Raw genomic sequence first — 19345 nt, 5'->3', positions numbered from 1 at the left:
TTACCTGCATGACAAATCACTTCCTGTGTGATCTGCTTCCCATTAGTTTTTATTCCATCGTCCGGCCGTCACGCTCCCTGATCTGATCTCATTGTGTCCATCTTTCCATCTCCTTCATTCTCTGCTAGTCTACTGTCACCCCCCACCTTTGTTCAGACTGAACCTGCTCATAATGTCGGCTCCTCTTCATCAATGAAACTGATGTCCTCTGTGGAGGTCTTCCCCTCCTTCGCCTGTCGTCCCCACTCCTGCATCTCCAGCTCCTGGGGATGGGTGACAGGTCTGGCCTCCCTGTGGCGCAGCTGTGACTTACACTGAAGGGGAGTCTGGGTTTCTCTAACAAAGTCCAGAGACAGGGGCAGGGAGTGGGTGGAAGGGTGGAGGGTGACGGTGGGGGATACGAGAGGGACGGAAGGGGAAGGCCTCAGCCGAAGGTCTCCAGGGGAGGATGTGAGCGATGGGGGAGCGGAGCAATGGGAGGACAAGGGAGGAGGGGTGTCCTGGGAGGGAGGTGGGGGTAGCAGGCCTCTGCTGGCACAGCTACCAGGTCGGGACAGGTGGGGGCCTTGGCAGGGGGAAAGGGATGGCGAGGAGGAGAGAGACATAGAAAAGGAGAGAGAAGGTGAAGGAGAGTGAGAGGCCAGGGGAGGCTGGTCCTGCGGCGAGGGCAAAAATATCCCATTACTCGAGGAAGAGAAGAGACTTTGGAGGACTGGGGATCCCTCAGGAAGTCCTTCCTCTGGTGAGGGGAGGTTGGAGTGGGGGTGACCCTTCATGCTGCCCCCTGAGGGTTTGGGCGGGGTCTGTATCGATGCTGAAGAAGACAAATTAGGCCTTTTTGGTGAATGAGGAGTTGGAAGAAGGCATCCTGGCAGATCCACACCCTCTGTGTCTCCACTGTCCAACAGGGAATGAGTGTCAGGTCTCTGGTAGGAACAGGACGTGACGGGGGGCGGCAACACGAGACAGGTGCTTGTTGATAGCTGGCTGGCACTGCTAGGGGGTGGGGTTAAATTTGGCATGATGGTCATCAAGAGTGGTGGCGATGCTGTTTGGAGGAGGGGCTTAAGCAGGCATGTCATTTCATGCAGCTCCTGGCTGAGCTTGGAGACTTGTTTAGAGAGACTGTTCATCTGTACAGTGAGAGACATACCGAAAACACACACACACACACCAGAAAACTAGATGAAGGCCAATCCATGCAAATGTTAAAAGGTTCACATTGCTCAGGAGGATAATGAGATAGGCATGGGTGCTTACAAAATAGAAATATAATAAAGTTAATCCTTGTTTGCATCAAGTATAATAAGATTCACACCCAGCAAACATTAGTTAACTGATAGCAACACTGTTTTTGCCAGGGTTAGGGTTAGGGTTAACCATTTTGCCAGTGGTGGAGGTAAAGTAAAAGTACTGGTAATATATAATACTTCATGGAAGTCCAGTATTCAGAATCATACTTCCAGAGAGTAAATGACGTGAGTAACGACCTCTAATACTAGGAAAGGGCGTGGTTTATTTAAAGGAAAAAGTACAGAACCAAATTTAGAGAAGGCAGGGAAACAATATTTTTAGGCAGAAATGCACTACAGTAAAAGAAGAGAATTCAGCTTGTGTACCTCACTGTTAAAGTTATGAGGCAAATGAAAAGTGTTTGGTGAATGGCCACGTGGCGGTGATACGTACACCAATCTGTTTTTCTCAGCCTGTTGCCTAACTTTCACCAAACAGGCCTTTTTCACTGCAGAGGTGTGACTGATAACAATGGTTAATGTGAACGGTGGCACCAGTAAGCCGTGTGACTATGAGCCACTATGATCAGTGCCAGGCCCCTGAAACTGAACAGCTAAATGCATCATTTTATGATTTACACCAGTGGAAAACATGTCTTCTGAGAAAAAAATGCCCTTTGCAATTAGTGCTGTAGTTCAAGAAACAGCCTGTTGACTAACAGACAAACAAACAAAGCTCCTTTGAGGAGATAATAATTACAGCCTTGTGGTAAATGTGTGAACAGGCATCACGATCAGTCAGCACTCACCTCCTCACTCAGTTTAGATACACTGTGCTTGATCTCTGAGTGTTCCCGGATCCCTGCGCGCAACACAAACAAACACGAACGCACGTTAATCCTCCAGAAGAACCCTGTCTTCAAGACACAACAGACTTACCACACACGTGTGTGTGTGTGTGAGTGTGTGTGTGTGTTACCTGGATATGGAGAGGGTGGTGCTGCAGGCGACAGGCTGGGACTGAACTCGAACTTCTGTGAGGAGGTGGAATTGCTCTCGGTTTCAATGCCATCCACGAACCTATGCAGAAAGGGGATTAAAAAGAAGAGAAAGCGCACGGAAGAGGAATGTAAATGGGACTGAGAGAGCCCAGATTACAGAGCGTATCTGTGTTGGCTGAACAGACGTGAAAAGGCCTCAGCAGCTGCTTCTGTCCACACACAGAGTACAGGGTGTCTCTGTGCACACAGGGACACTGTTACCAACTTCCATGTACACACATTGTCCTATAATGTGAAAACCTGTACACCTTCCAACAGCAGCCTCATGTGAGCCAAGTTACCATGGCAGCCAGACACCTATGCCGACAGGTGCTGTTTGTGCAGTCGCCCCTCTGACTGAGGATGTGCTTTAAAAATATTTCCTTAAGATTGCTGATTATTAGTCATACCTGGCTACTACTCCTTTTTTTTTAGCATTCTGTGCGCGTGTGTGCGCGTGCATGTCTGCGTGTGTCACCTTGGGCTGAGTTCAGGAGGCGCGCTGCTGAAGCTGACCACCGGTATCTGCAGGGTGGTGGGGCGGGAATGATCGGAGGGGGCGCGGAACGGCCTGGGTGGCAGCAGAGGGGAGCGCAGGGGCGAGCTGAGCCCCCTGCTGAGGCGCAGCGGGGAGCGAGAAGCACGGGACACCGAGTTCTGCTCCTCGTCACCCTCCTCGTCCTCACGAATCGACGGCAGTTTCTTCACCAAGCCCCCGTTACTTTCCCAGTCCACCTGAGAGACGGAGAGAATGATCACAGGTTGGATCCAGACATGCTATGAGGGAGGTCGCACAGTGTTTTGTTCCAGTTGCATCACACTCATAATGATGGTGAACTGAGCGTCATGACATGGTTGCACCAGCAGGTGGCAGGCAAACACAACAGTTCGTACTGTTTGATGCGCTGTACTCTCACCACTCTCACCACCACAAACAATCAGGATATCCCCTCATCAATTATTAGGTTTCTTTTCTGGAGATATCTGAGCACCATTGTTTTCCTAGTTGGAACATTTTTGTTGTGAAAAGTAGATTCAGATGAGTGCACGGTGATGTCAGAAAGATTTGAATCCTGGTGTTTTTATTTTCTAGCGCTAATATGTCTTTTGACATATGGAGAATGAAATATTACTCATCCATGAATAAATGAGAAAAAAAGTGGGCACATTGAGCACACATAGACAAACTGTATGCAAACATACGGCAGACATGACAAGTAAGAAGGACTTGAGCCACTTTTCCTGTCACACTGGGTCCCGGATCATGTTCCACGTCCATTTCAATTATTTTTTATTTTATTTTGAGTGAATATGTTTTTCCTCCGTCTTTGCCAGGCTGCAAAAAGAAGCCTGTCATGCTACATTTAATACAGCCTGCTGCGTCTGACTTTTCCTCATCACTTTCTCCAGAGCAAACTCTCTCTCACACACTCCCCCGGCAGTTACACTCATCCCTGTTCCCCATAAGCTATGTCCCTGCTTATGAATTGAATAATTTAAGCTGACTTCAGTGTTGATGCTGGGTCGCTGAAACTTCCACAAATTGCTAGCTAAAAAAGAACAAAAAACAGGACTTGATCTGTGCAAGAAGGCAACAGCACAGGCTGCAACAAGAGCAGGAAAGAGTTTTCATTTGTCATAAGACATGTGGCTGGATGTTTGCTGTGCATGACTTGGTGTGACTACATGTGATACATGTGACTTGCGTGTAGGAGTGCAGCCAGTTCATTAAACGCCCCCCCCCCATTCCCAGAAACCTTTGATCCACAATGCCAGCTCTGGCGTCAGGCACAATATAGAGCAATAAAAGAGTGAGGACGAGATGCTCTGTGTCTCAAATATAATGACTTCCATGTTCAAACAAATGTATCACATATAATTTTAAAAGAACCGGTTCAGTGATGACAGTATACACTGCCATTCTCCTCTGCTGGCTTCAAAATCATAACATCATTCTTGCCCTAAAATAGAATGACTGCTGCAGTGAGTAATGACTCTATTGTATATCTCAGTGTGCAGACAAGCCAACGCCCCTCCACCTTCTCTTTCCCCCTGCTTTCTCCCTCACCCTCCCTCCTAATCAAGTCTCTCTTTTCCCTCAGTCCCTGCCTGCTCAGCATACTCTCTTTTTTCATCTTTCTCCCCCTCTATGCCCCCTCCTGTGCTACCGTAATGTATTTTTAGCTCTCTTGTTCTAATCTTAGCTCCCAGCCCGGAGGAGACCAAGGAGCGCTCAGCGATGCGGGGGCGTGATAAGTGTGCACTTGCCGCATGTTGGCGTGTCCCTGTCTGTGTGTGGGTGAGCTGAGGTTTGCATTCACATCATGTATGTGTCTGAGTGCAGGCATGCATGTAAGTGGATGTATGTAAGGTGTGTGTGTGTGTGTGTGTGTGTGCTTGCAAGGACAAGAATGAACAAAGTGCGCCTTTTCTTTTTTTTAGTGCAGCAGTGTGAGCAGCGCTGTGTGTGTGTGTGTGTTTCTGTGTGTACAGTATATGCAGTTGCAGGCAATATATTGTAGTCATGTTTGTGGTGCAGAGACGGAACAGCACAGGAACACAGGGAACAAAACATGCTACGATATCCTGCTCTTTCTGCAGCACAGCTCGGTGCACCCAGTTGAATGGTTGCTCTTGCACATTGCATTGTTTTGCCAAAGGCTCTGGGGTCATGACAGTCAATCTGCAGCCTGTGAATCAGCAACGAGGGACACTGAAAATACAACCATCACATAGATGATGGATGGATCTTTTGCTGTTTCATCTTTTTCTGATTAAACCCTTTGGCTTCTTTCTTGCTTGGTAAACCATATTTGGTTCCATCAATGTTTTAATTCCTACTTTCCCCCTTTTTATCAAGTCTACACTGGCTGAAATATCTCTTTTTTTATTGCCATGAGCATGATCACATCATAATTCATCCTTTCTGATTACTTCTTGAAGTATCTGTTTACTGAGGCAGGAGGTGCTAGATCCCTACAGGCTTTTTTCTACTCTCCAGCAGTCTTTTACATGCATATGTATACACACTCTCCTGGGCTGCTGGTATCACTGGGGGTTTGCATACACAACCAGGATGGACATCTGCAATCCAGAGCTAAGATATGGGCAGCAGCTTGTGCATCTGGACTCGTGCGTCTTCTGGGTAAAGCTACAGACACACTGCTGATATGTGCACATATTTGCACATTTTCAACCCACTCACAAGTGTGCCGTGCCTTGGGGAGACAAACAGCACTGCAGTAGAAAAGGAGGACTTGAGGAAGAGCAAAACAGAAAAAGAAAGAAAAATTTCCCCTCCCCTTCGTCTCACCTCCTCCGCCTCTGCCTTCTCTCCCTGTCTTCTTCTCGCCTGGCTCGGCTATTTATATCGAGCAGGATCCAATCTTAGCAGCAGCTGCGGGGGACTCAGCCAGTCAGGGACAGCCCGTGCATCCCCCCTGCACTATTTTTAGCAACGGGATGGCTTCAAACAGCAGCACTAAGCTATTCTTGTGCCTATGTTTTGCTCCCTCTGCTGCACCAGCCAAAGGCACGGGCTGTGTGGGTATTTGATGGCAGTAGTTCAGAAAAAGCACTTCAAGGCTATAGGCTGGTCAGGTTGTGCAGTGTGCACACATCTGTGTGTGAATCTTGAAGCAGTGGTGAACGGGTCGTGCATACCTTTTATCCATGAGACCCCTCTTAAGGTGAACATCTCCTCAGGCTGCCGATTTGCACCATATAAAATTTCACTGACAATCTGCACTTTCACAGTGCGTACAGTGTGGTGTGTGACTGTCGGTAGGTGGTGTAGAAATGATCACAGGCACAGTCTACCTACCTACCTAAGACTACTGCAGCTATTGCTGTAATAACAAGTTTTGTTATAACAAGGAACTTTACTTGTTTTTAGAAGATCATTTTCACATTACAATGATATATTTTTTCAATTTATTATGACATATTTTCTTAGTATTACCAAAATTAAAAAGAGATATATAAAAACAAATCTTCTTTGGGAGAACAATTTTTCATTTTTCATTTTCATTTTCATTATTATTTCATTGTTATTATTTTTTCACAAAACTTAGCACAACATATTCAGTGTTACCTTGTTCTGACAAGAAAAGATGGCAAGACTAGTAATGCTGTCACAACTGGCCAAAAATGATGTTTGGTTATTCCTTCCAAAGAAAAACATATAGGTTTGAACTACACGCGCACACACACACACACACACACACACACACACACACACACACACACACACACTGTTGCCTATAAAATTGGAATAATTTTGTTTTCAGACACATTCCTCTTTTTATTCCTATTTCTACACACCAGTAATCACATTTGACCAAGTGCAATGGTTGTCCTTTCCCTGCTTCAAGTCTGTATGCTGTAAGTCGACGTTTTCAGAATTGGCTGTACAATTTTAATCCAAAATTTGACATAGAAACTCCCTGGGCTATGCCTCGTCCGACGCAACTGGCAATACGCCAAAGAGTGCTTGCACTCTGACAGGACGGACACAAACAAGCCAACTGTCAATCGGTGATTTCCTTGGAATATCGCAGAGTGCGGTCTGTAAATTCCTCAAACATCATTGAGACGAGCATCATTTGAGGCCACGAAAATCTCCAGGACGACCACGACTAACTAGCAGGCGAGATGATCGGCAACTGCCTAATCTGTGCCGTAGAAATGCCAGCGAGTTTGTGGAGATGACACCATGGAATCAAGTTTCCTGCCAAACTGTGAATCAAAGATTGCTTCAGCATGGTTACCGAGCAAGAGGAGTGACCAAGTGTCCACGCCTAACTATTCAACAGCAGAGTTGCTTGACTTCACTGGTCTAGGGAGCACAGGAGATTACATCTTGGGCACTGGCGACATGTTGTCTTTATGGATGAGAGCCGTTGATTTTGATGACTGCATCCAGGAAACCAGTCAGGAGGGGGCGGCTCAGTGATGGTATAGGCCGGGATTCGTTATGGAGGAAAAACACCATTGGTAGTGCTGAATGGAAACATCAGTGCTGTCGTGTACTGGGACATCCTGGAGAACCATTGCCTTCCACATGCAAGAAAGGTCTATGGGAACAATTTCAATCTGCAAGATGACAACACAAGAGCACACAGTGCAGCTGCAGTGAGAGGAGTCCTTGATGAAGGGGGGGTTGCAGCAGATGCCATGGCCTGCTTGCTCCCCTGATATGAACCCTATCGAGCATGCCTGGGATGCCTTAGGCCGAGCCCTTAATGAGAGGGAATATTCCTCAGAGTCTCGAGGAATTAGCCCGGGATCTGACCGCAGAGTGGGACGCCCTGCCCACTGACAGCATCAACAAGCTTGTGGACAGTATGCCACGACGTCTTCATTGATCCATGTCAGGGGTGGCCATACTCAATAGAAGTGACTGAGTGACATTTGAAAGAGTAATACTGAATGTTCCTATGCACAGAATCCCCTCCAATATGTTTTTCCTGTTAAATAGACTAAGGCAGAAAAATTGAAACAAAGCCCCAAATCATATTGTTAAATACCCCCAATTTTGTTTGTGGTTTTAATTTTCACTGTGATATGTTTGGAAGAGATTAATCAATTGAGTTTTGAGAAGATATACAATTAATCTATCAAGAATAAATCACAATAAGTCACAATCATTTCATGAGCTGTAAAACTGGTTGCCATGCAATTCCCCTGGACCTTTGTGCACCCTCGATGTACGTCCTCTAAAAGTAATTGTTTTTGCCACTGACAGGCTCAGATTGTTCTTCTAAGTGTCTGAAAAGATTTAATAAAGGATCCCCTTTTGTTTTCTCAGAAACAGATGTTAAATCACTCTAGCCAAAGCCACCAGACTCCATTTAGTAATTATATCATTGTAAAACACACTTTATTGACAAAACAACAATAAAGTCACCAAAACCTTAGATTGTCTTTAACCACCAACGCAGGTTGGTCAAAATAAACACTTATGTGGTGGTGGGGTGTAATTTGGAGATATAGAGAGCCAGTTCCTATTGACAGATTACACCTGGACCTGGAGGACACACTCACACGCTGGACTGAGAGAAGCATGACTGCCCTCCTATCTACGATGTTTGTGAGTTGGGTTGGAGTTAGAGTTTGGTCTTAGGCCCTCCAGAGCTACTGGGCGAGGCAGCGGAGGAGCGAAGCGTCTGAACAAGGCTTATGTTACAGAAGCGAGTATGTGTGTGTAAATGAAAGCAGACAGCCAAACAAACTGAACTGTGTGAGAGTGTTCGTGCTGAGGGGAACCCCGAGTAACACTGCCTTGTTACACCTTACTTCACTGAATCGTGAGAGGAACGAGGGAGAGGGCGGACATAAGAGAAACAGAGTGTAGAGCCAGAAAATTTTCCCATCGAGCTCATTATTCCAACTGGACCTAGATAGATTTAATTATGTTGGACATGTAAAAAATGGTAATTACCAGAGAACAGAAACTCTGGTTGCATGACTCGTGTCGGTCATGCAGTGCATTCAAGGTCCTCCAAAAACAACAGTAGTGCTGCTTTTTTCCACAATCATATATTAATTCTCACTATCGAATGGCTGGCTTTTTTACAATTCGATTATACATTCACATTTAGAATATTCGCTGACAGCTCTGGACTGTAGCCTCATTCAAAGCTTGGGACACTGAAGTATCATCCATTACTGTATCTATACCACTTATCCTGCGCAGGAGCCTGACCCAGGGTGACAGATGGCAGTCTCTGGTCCAGGTTGAGGTGGAGGGTGATGGTGAGTATTTGTGGTTATTCAGTTGGCTGCGTACTTTGAAACATGGGCAATGTGTAAACATGAGCTACAGTATGTGGTTGCTAATGAGGTTGGGATGTTCTACATTGGTGCTGATGAGAGAGTGATCTGAACTGAATGCATGTTTTTATTACGGTGTCATCCCTAACGTCAACCCTGTGTGAACTGCTGGTGCTGTCAGGAGGTGGCAGTGGGAGTGTAGAGGTCTCTTCTTGTCAGATACTTTAACATCTGCGGTCCAGTTTGGCAACACTGCACTGATCAGTGCAGAGTCACACACGTTGGTCATTGACTATCATTGATGCCAAACACACAATGATCAAACATAGGCGGACAAACCAAACGAAAGCAACACACAGCCATAATGCATCAAAACACCCGGCCTCATGTCCAGATCATCATGTTCTCTGCTTATCAATCATGTAATATTCTTGCTCTAGACTACAGTCTCTCTTCAGGCAATGAAGAGACCCTCACATGTAGACCATATGTAAGTTTCTTGTCATAACAAATCAACTTATCTGGTTATAACGTGAAACTTTTGTTTCAATTAGATATGTTGATTTTATGAAATAAGGACAAACTTTTGTGACATGAAATAAAGTGATATGTTTCTTGAAATAACAATAATAATAATCATCTGGCATCTGGTAATAGCGAGTGAATATGCCATACCAAAAAAAATATTTTTTTAATTTGAAAATGATCTTGTAAGAATGAGAGAAGTTTCTTGTTACAACAAGAAAGTGAGCAGACATTTTTTTGTGGCAGCAACACACTGCTGTCGTCTTACAGCACAAAGTCGACTGTGCATTTAGAAACATACGCCAACGACAGACAGACCTGATGCTACATGCTTACTTTCTGTGACTGTTTACGGGACCATTTTCAGGTCATGTTGATAATGATTTAGATCATTTTTGAATTGTAATGATCCCACATGATCAGTAGAAAAGATGACTAAAGGTCTAAACAAAGCAGAAATCTTTAGTTTCACTTTTGCATCTGCCTTCTAATTTTCATTCTCTGTCACAGCTTGAGAAAATCCAACAAACCTCATCATCCACTGGCAAACTCACGGCCACAAGAGTTCAGTCTAGTCAGTCTACACTACGGCGTGCACTCACGTCAGCCCCGTGGCCCTCCCGCAGGTTGTACGTGAGGTCATGTTGTATCTCGCTGATGAACTTCTGGGCGTACTCGGGATAGAGTCGCAGAACCTCTCGGAGGCCCTTGAGGCTGATGTACTGCAGGTCGCAGTAGGTCAAGGCCTTGACATTGGCGTTGGTCTTGATCACCTGCTCCTTTGTCAGGGAGTCCGAACCAATCAGATCTCCTTTACCTGGGGAGGTATACCAACATAGAGACACATGTAAGACAAATACACACGCGTGCAGAAAGATACATAGAGGCATTTACAGTATGCCTTTGAAGCAGTCCTTCAGAGTGAGTATATTTCACTGTCTCCACCTGAGAGAATCAGTGAAGTTGGTTAAATAAATTAAACACACTGAGCTGCAGATCATCAAAGACAGAAGATCAAAGAGCCGGACCGACAAAGCTATTTCAACAAAGACAGGTGAGACAATGTGTTGGACTGTATCTTTAATGGACCCCTGGAATTCATTGTGACTTTACTACAAAGATGCAACCACTACCTTCACCAACAGAATTTCATAGAGTTAGTTTTAAAGTTGTCTCTGGGTCTACAAAATAAAGCATTTAAAAGTGTTGTACAACTTACTTTGTATATCAACTTGTTACTTGTTACTGGGAGAAAGAAAGTTGGAAAACAGCTCAGCCAATCAAAGCCTTCTTCCACAACCTGTTTGAGTAATTGATAAACTGCCACCAAAATGATTAAGATTGACAAAACTATACAGATTGTTGTTTGTCAAATCTCAGAACTCTTAAATTGCCATATTTCCCTGATCAGCGTGGACCTCGCTGACACGACCACAGGTTTCATGACAACTGCAAATGATGAACATGTCAACGCTGACAGGTCCATTTCAGAAAGACAAAGTTTGTGTTGGAATACTGAAAAAAACTGCACTAAATGAAGTTGAAGAGTTAATTTAAGTGTAAGTGTTGAGTTTGAGCAGGAGTCAAGAAGGATGTTTAATCACTGACAACTCTGAGGTAAACAACAGCTGAAAGCAGTTGAATTCTCAGTTGAAGAGTAAGAGGTGAAAGTGGTAGAAAAATCAGTTGAATAACAGATGAAGACAGTTGACACATCCAAAACCCCAGCAGGATTCAGCAAACGTGAACATGATTGCAGAGTGAATAATGAAATAAAACCCAAATGGCAACAGTGTGATTCTTAGGCTAGTCTTTAGTGGCTCTGAAGGATTCATGTCAAGTCTAATGACTGTGATATCACCAGGGTTATTTTGTTTTAGTCTAGAGGCTACATTTTTTACCAGATATGTGGAGTCTAACAAAGAGACACTGTTGCTTTATTGGATATAACCACTTTGTTTCACTGTATTGTTGACTGAAAGGTCGGGATATCTCATCCTCTTTGATTGTTTCTTCTTTTAATTGGTCTCTTGTGAGCCATCCAACCTCATGGAAGTGAAATACTAGACAGCTGGAACACCCCTTTACTATACAATACAAATGGAAATTACTTGTGGCAAAGTCAAGTTAATCCTGTTTGGGGGATTATGTTTGAAAGCCCTGATGAGAAGGGGATCCAAGAGGGTTGAATCTAGGGCATCTGGACTTTGCCTTCCATCCAATGGGCTTCGTCAGTTTTAGCTGACTTTGGGCCAACTCAGTTGGCTCCACAGCTGGAAACACTAACCACCCAGGCGGTATCAGTGACCTGACCACCAGTCAGAAATGAAGAGGCCCCTTGGATGAGAAACGAAAAGTTTCTACACACAGGTCCAACACATCCTCATACCTAAATGACTAAATAGGTTGATCGCCAATCATTTCCAAAATGACATATATCCCTGTTGGAGAGTCCCAGTGACAAAAGGCAACCTTTGTCCCCTCATCATTACTCTTGTAAAAGCAATGACAAAATTTGTCTGGGTTTAGGCACCAAAACTACTTTGTTAGGTTTAAACACCAAAACTACTGAGTCAGGTTTAGGAAAACATGGTGTGTTAAAATAACCACGTTCCGGTTCTGTACTGTATGTGGTGTAACCTAAGTACGTCATGTAACACTGACTTTTGGGTTCATATGGGACATGATCAGCGGTCTCCTGGATCAAAGTCCTGTGTTTGTTTCACCCATCCCAACTTCCTCCAAATGTGGATTTTCTTCATACTATGTTGCAATACTTTCTCCTTTGCTCCCGCCATGATTACTAAGGCCACTAAAGGTTGCCCCTTGACAATAAACATAAATATGGGTCTTAACTACCTACTTGTGGCTGTTTTTCTGTTAAGGATGAGTCGTCCTAAAGCACATTATGAACCATGGATAACTGACTCTGTTCGTGCTCTCAGACGCTCATGTAGATGTGCAGACAGAAGGTGGAAGAAGGATAGGCAGCAGGTCTCCTTTGAAATTTTATGGGACTGTCTTCTAGAGTACCAGAGAGCTACAAAATTAGCAAAATCCACTTACATTTCAAACCTAGTTTCTACGAACATTGAAAAACCCAAAGTTCTTTTTAGTGTTTTAAATTCAATCGTGACACCTCAAGATGCTGCCTGCGTTGTTCCTACTTCCACCCTCTGTAATGATTTTCTCAGCTTCTTCGCTGATAAAATCACTGCTCTTTGGTCTATCCCTGTCTCTACTGACCCTGACCCTTTGTGTCCCTCCACTGTGCCAAGCTGCTTTTAACCAGTTTGAGCCAGTCTCTTTGTCTGAGTTGTCTGAGGTTGTTCATGATTTGAAGCCTACTAGCTGCTCTTTAGACAGCATTCCCTTCAAGTTTTTAAAGGGGGCGTTTGACTCGGTAGGGTCAGTGTTTCTGGTGTTGGTAAATGCCTGTCTCAGTTCTGGTAGTTCCCCATAAAAAAACCTAATCTTGACCCCTCTTTGCTCTCCGACTTCAGGCCTATCTCCAAACTGCCCCTCCTTTTTAATTGAAAACAGCGTCTATGAGAAGTTTCAGTCTGGGTTCAGAGCTCGTCGTAGCACTGAAACTGCTCTTTTAAGGGTTTTTAATGACTTGATTTTAACTGTTCACTCCGGGTGTGCTGCTATTCTGGTGACCTTACATCTGACAGCAGCTTCTGACACAGTGGATCATGAGACCCTTTTACTGCGCTTAGAGCATTGCGTGGGGATTAAAGGTACTGCCCTAAAGTTTATTCGCTCTGACTTGACAGAGAGAACCTTCTCTGTTCATCTGGGTGAGTTCTCTTCAGGTGTGGCCCCTCTTTCTTGTGGGGTTCCCCAAGGCTCCATTCTAGGCCCTCTGCTTTTTGTTCTGTACATGCTGCCCCTGGGTTCTATCTTTCGCAAGCACAATGTCCCTTTCCACTCCTTTGCAGATGAAGAACAAATATATTTTCCTCTGAAAGTAGATTGTAAGGATTCTCTGCAGCCTCTGCTATCTTGTCTGTAAGACATTAAAACATGGATGAACATAGACTTTAACTTAAACGACAATAAGAAAGAGGCTATTGTGTTTGGAAATCCAAATGTCCTGGACTGCCCAGCCAATTTTCTAGAGCACCTTGCACCTAACTGTCGCTCCTCTCTAGAGAGTCTTGGTGTGACTTTTGACAGTGCTTTTAAATTTGATAAACAGATTGGCTCTGTGGTTAAAGGTGCTTTTAATCAGTTGAGGCTGCTAGCCAAAGTTAAGCCATATCTTCGCTCCCAAGATCTGGAAAGAGTGGTTCATGCATTCATCACCTCCAGGCTTGATAATTGTAATTCCCTGTATGTGGGCCTAGACCAGTCCTCTATCCAGCGCCTGCAGCTAGTTCAGAACGCTGCTGCTCGCTTACTGACTGGAACAACAAAGAGAGAACACATCACACCGGTGCTGTCCTCCCTGCACTGGCTTCCAGTCCGCTTCCGGATAAATTTTAAAATCTTGTTGTTTGTTTTAAAGGCTTTGAACGGTATTGCTCCTTCTTACCTAAACAACCTTCTTCAGTTGTATAAGCCAGGGAGAGATTTAAGATCAGCTGAGCATTTGATTTTAGCTGTCCCTAAATGCAGGCTTAAAACAAAGGGGGAGCAAGCTTTTGCTGTAGCCGCCCCAAAACTGTGGAACAGCTTACCATCCCAGATCAGATCAGCTTCAAGCCTTGGGATTTTTAAATCAGCTATGAAAACTTAGATTTTCTCAGTAGCATTCAACAGAGCTTGAGATTGTACATACACATTTTTTATTGTCTTATGTGTTTTATTTGTTTTATGTCATGCCCTTTTATCATGTACAGCACTTTGGTCAACTGTGGTTGTTTTTAAATGTGCTTAGAAATAAATTTTGATTTGATTTTGAAGGATGGGCTCATCAAGTCCAGTTGCTCTAGATTCAAACCTCCCTGGATAACCATGACCTGGATGGCTGAGAATCTTCACAGACATGATGAGGAGGGGAGTTTTTTCAGTAAATGCAATGAAGAAAAGCTGTCTGTTTGAATTTCACAGAAAAACTAAACCACTGGGACAGAGGAAGCTAGGGTGTTGAAGAGTCTTATCAAGGGTCCATACCCATTTATTCTTCAGCATTATATAAACATGCAGTGCATCCATCACCTACAACAGGTGATGCTGTGTGTTCAGTTAATAGTATTAACTGATCACACAGCATGATGTCAAAAGGAAAATAGAAATGCATTATAGTCCATAATTTTTTTGACAGACAAATCCCCCTGCAGTAAATAGGAAAAAGAGGCAAAAGTCAAATAAAGACTGCTTTGCACAGCAACACAGCTAGGAACAGAACAGTGGGGAAAAGAAAGGGGGGGTCGGAGAAAAACAAACAGAGAGGCAACAGAGGCAAGATGGAGGAAGACAGTACAGGGTAGGGCGGGGTAGGGGCGAACAAGGACCTGAAAGAGGTGGTGGAGTGTGGAGGAGGACTGAACGGGGGGGGGGGTGAGAACATGAAGGAAACAAGGGAAAGAAAGGTGACGAGGAGGAATTGAAGAGGGACACAGTGTGGGGGCTGCTGCAGACTGGCATGGGTTGATTGAGAAGAAACGGATGGGCAGGGTGAGAAAAACGAGAAGGAAGGGTGAGAGAGGGAGGGTGAGGAGGAGCTGGAACCCCTAACCACCTCCACATCCTGTCCAACACTCTTCTGCACACTCATTTTTTGATCCCTCCCCCCATCTGTGCTTCTGCTTAATTTAGCATGGTGGGCTCTTCACATGCTCTGTCTGCCTCTCTATCTTTCTCACATCTTTCACACTTCTGCTCCTCCACCTCTTTTCATTTCCACCCCCTACTACAGTTCAGCTCCAATTGTCTTTTGTCACAGAGATGACGGGCGGTGACAGAGCCAGGAGCGTGTAGTCAGGGAGAGCTTTTGCTCATAATCACAGCAAAATGAATTGAACTGAGCAGGAGATGAATACTTGAAAGCGACATTTGAGAGTGTCTATTTGTCAGTTCTTTAATGTGTCTGTGTCTGTGAGTGTAAGAAAGAAATGAGGGCAAGGAACAAAGGTTTACCAGCGTCAGTGATTTTTGAGCCTATCCATGGTGTTTTTCGGTCCTTGCTCGAAATGTAACATATCCTTATACCTACACGACTGACTAGGTCAATTGCCAGTGACTCCCAAACGACACATATCACTGTTACAGAGTATCTGTGGCATCTTCATCGTACCAAACCTTCGTCCTCACGTGGTTTAATGCTGTGAAATGTTGCCACTTTAGGTTTGGCCACCAAAATGAAACAAAAGTTAGGTTTTGGAGAATTATTGTTAATTTAAACACAAGATACTTGTGCTCAAAAAGAGGATTCATTCTCAGTGAAGAACCTTGGAGCTCTAATCTGCCTCTATACCTGCCAAAGAGCAGTGATTCCTAACACGTCTCTGGGGGTCATCAGGTGGAAACCTCCCTTCAACAGTGTTTTGCCTACTTAGTCCCACTACACCTCCAGGAGGTTGGGCAGTGAACTCCAGTGTCCCAGAGTCACCCCCCCTAGTGCCAGTTCACACTGCTCCTACACAATCCAAACAGCACCGCCACGTTCAACTGACCCAGAGATGCTCCAGGTAGTGGCCAGTACCGATGCTACCATTTAACTATTGCTAATGCTAATGCTAACCGCTAAGAAGAACAGAAGAAGACAATACAGTTCCGATGCTACCATTTAGCTAATGCTACGTGCTAACCGCTACCTGCTAAGAGGAACAGAAGAAGACAATAAAGCTAGATTCACCTATACTGTTAATGTTAATTGCTAGCTACCAAAGATTAAAACAAATGTTACTGTTATACACGTGATGTAATTAAGCCAGAAAAGCAGGCAGCTTGTACATCTTTAATAGTCTGATTTAGTTTAAGCAATAGCTCCTTCAAATGGAGGTGATGTGCTTCAAGTTTAGATTTTTTTCCATCAACATTTGGTCTTCCTATATATTAATATATAAATTACGGACACTGGCCATATTAGAAAAGTAGCTGTAAACATGGCTACACATTGCTCATTAAAGATGTGAGAGTGGATTGTACGTTTCTGGGTTATTGTACTAGCTAGTAAAGATGCATCAAATGTAATATATTTGTGGTCCAAGTCAATCTTATTCAGGGAATTAAGAGACATGCTCAGAGTAAAGACCAAGTCAAGGATATGGCTGTGGTCATGTGTGGGGCCAAAGAGACGCTGCTCATGGTTAAAAGATTCAGGAATGTTGAAGAAATCTGCAGCAAAAGAGTTAGAAAGCTTGTCAGTGTAAATACTAAAGTCAGCAACTATAATAGCTATAATTTATTGAGTTGGGGGGTGGATAAATGACTGCACAGCAATTTCGATCATCACACACAATTTCAAAAGCATTCCCGGTTTCAAATGTGGCCCATTAGAGCCCTAATGGGAAAGACAAAATGAAGTATTACCTTCTCAAACTGGCACCAAACCTGCAAAACCTCATCCTGCCATGCTAACTAATTAATAACCAAATAAAAGGTCTTCTTTTTCTTAGCTTGTGTCAGACACCATGAATTTAATTTTAAATAATTCATCCCTCCATACATTACACTGATTTGGTGTGCTGGTTGAAGTAAAGGTCAATTTAAATCAAATTTACGGGCTGATGGAAGCATCACATCACTGGTCCAGCTGAATGACATACACCCAGTGTGCATGCTGCAGTCACTTCACGATTCTGATGTAGAAAATAAAGAGCGGTACTACAGTCAGCGGTTATAAGCTGCAGCCTTGAACTTATGGAAAATCATAATTGATTTATTAATCAAATCATGACATTGCTGTTTCTGGTTTCTATTTCTGCCGGAAGGTTTAGCTTCAATAAAATGGATTCAGCTAGCTCAAAATGATGGTGTGTGTATGTATGTGTGAGGTGTGTGTATGTGTATGTGCAGAACTGACTGTGTGTGTTCATGTTTCAGAATTTGTGTAAGCCCATGATTCTAATTTACTGACTGTGTGCTGCACTTTAACACTTGGAGATCTGTTTGTGTTGGGTCAGACTGGCCGTCAGTCTGAATGAACTTTTTTAATATCAGCACTGTTCCTGTAAGAAAGCTGTGAAAGGTCGTGGTGAAGGCCAGGATGGACTGTACCATGTGAGGAGCTTCCTCGTCTCTGTAGGGCTCTGCCCGAGCCACACTTCAGCATTAATATTCAAGGTGCTTTAATAATGTAAAATCTATTCATTATTTATACCAGCACAGCACTGCATTCTGTCTATTGATGTGTGTGTGTGTGTGTGTGTGTGTGTGTGTGTGTGTGTGTGTGTGTCTCATGATCAAGATCAAATATGGGCTGGGGGCTTGGCATTTGAAGATAAATCCACTTCACGACACACACACACACACACACACACACACACACACACACGCACACACACACACACACAAACACACACACACATTCATGTTTCAATCACTTCAGAGGACATAACAGCTACATTATGGGGACTTTTTTCCCCAAAAGGAAGGAGAGTCCCCACATTGTGACAGTGTAAAGTCCCCACAACATGAGTAATACACATCCACACATCCACACACGCACACACACAGATTGATGCACACAGAAATGTGGACACACAGGTACAGACCATTAATTCAATACATCTTGACCTTTTGAGAATCTGTCCTTGACACACACACAAATGAGGACCAAATCCTCCCTCTTCCTCCCTCATCTCTGTGTCTATCACTTTGTCTATTACACATTCGCACAAACACACCTTAGAAAAGCTGTTTGCTGGATTAGTGTTGCAAAGGCTTTGAAGCACATCCAGAAGAAATTAGATTCCAGCCTGCCAGACAGCCAACTAAAGAAATTATTCAAAATTGTTGTCACAGGTGCAACACTGTGTCCGACCACACAACTTCAAATTTGTTTTCTGTGTGTGTGGGTTGTCTTTAACATTGAGTGCTAAAGGTTAGTTCATGTTTTTCTTAAATTCCTCTGTATCTAATATATGCAAGGATCTGATGTCACCAGAGGTGTCATGTAAGCAGTTTATCTGTTTAGCCAGGTCTTTAAACAGCAGAGGTAGACACAAAGAGCAGGTAGCAGCACTGAACACTTGCTGCATTTGGAGTGCAAAGCTGCAAAAGAAAATTAGCAGCAGTTCAGATTTTCCCTCTACAACCCCCCACAAATCACCTTGCATATATAGTGCATTTGCATTGTGAGCCAAGTCCAGTTTATTATTCACGGGAAAACCGAGGTACTTGAAGGATTCCTCCATCTCAATGTGCGCTCCCTGGATGTTCACTGCTGTGAGTAAATGAAGTGTGAATTGTATTAAGGTATGGAAATGCTCTGTAATGTTACACTGGGAGTTGACGGTGGTTAAGGCGGCCGTGCAGAGCATGACTCTCTTGATTTTACTACTTGCACACTGACTGCAAATCAGTCCTGTTTAATATTAGACTTCACTGGAACTTGCACAACTCCGCCTTCACATCTCCAGAGAACAATGTGAGAGAGGACATGTGATCACACCATTTTACAAATGCCAGTGCACACGAGTTTGCAAGCATGCCCCACGCACACACACACACACACACAAATGTTTCCATCACACAGTTACATGCTTATGCCACAAATCAAAACTCAATCTCAGCGTGTGAAGCCTGCAGCTTATCCTCTGTGTGCATTGCCATCTATTCCTACTGATGAGCTGCAAGGTTTATTTTTTACCAACGTATGTT

At 44.0% G+C, this 19345-nt stretch overlaps 1 protein-coding gene across 1 annotated transcript in view; it reads right to left on the bottom strand.

The window, feature by feature from the left end:
* Positions 1-167: 167 nt before the first annotated feature.
* The window catches only part of kcnh3 (potassium voltage-gated channel, subfamily H (eag-related), member 3), a 129545-nt gene continuing 110367 nt past the window's right edge, over positions 168-19345 (bottom strand). Inside the window, exons 11-15 of the mRNA XM_041950213.1 lie at positions 10174-10388; positions 2751-3007; positions 2212-2312; positions 2042-2094; positions 168-1133 (exon numbers count right to left, since the gene is read on the bottom strand). Of these exons, the coding sequence (XP_041806147.1) occupies positions 168-1133; positions 2042-2094; positions 2212-2312; positions 2751-3007; positions 10174-10388 (1592 nt within the window). The remainder of the gene's footprint in view (positions 1134-2041; positions 2095-2211; positions 2313-2750; positions 3008-10173; positions 10389-19345) is intronic.

The sequence above is a fragment of the Chelmon rostratus genome, chromosome 13 (assembly GCF_017976325.1).
Source record: "Chelmon rostratus isolate fCheRos1 chromosome 13, fCheRos1.pri, whole genome shotgun sequence".
NCBI lineage: Eukaryota > Metazoa > Chordata > Actinopteri > Chaetodontiformes > Chaetodontidae > Chelmon > Chelmon rostratus.
This window is presented reverse-complemented; position numbering and strand designations above follow the sequence as displayed.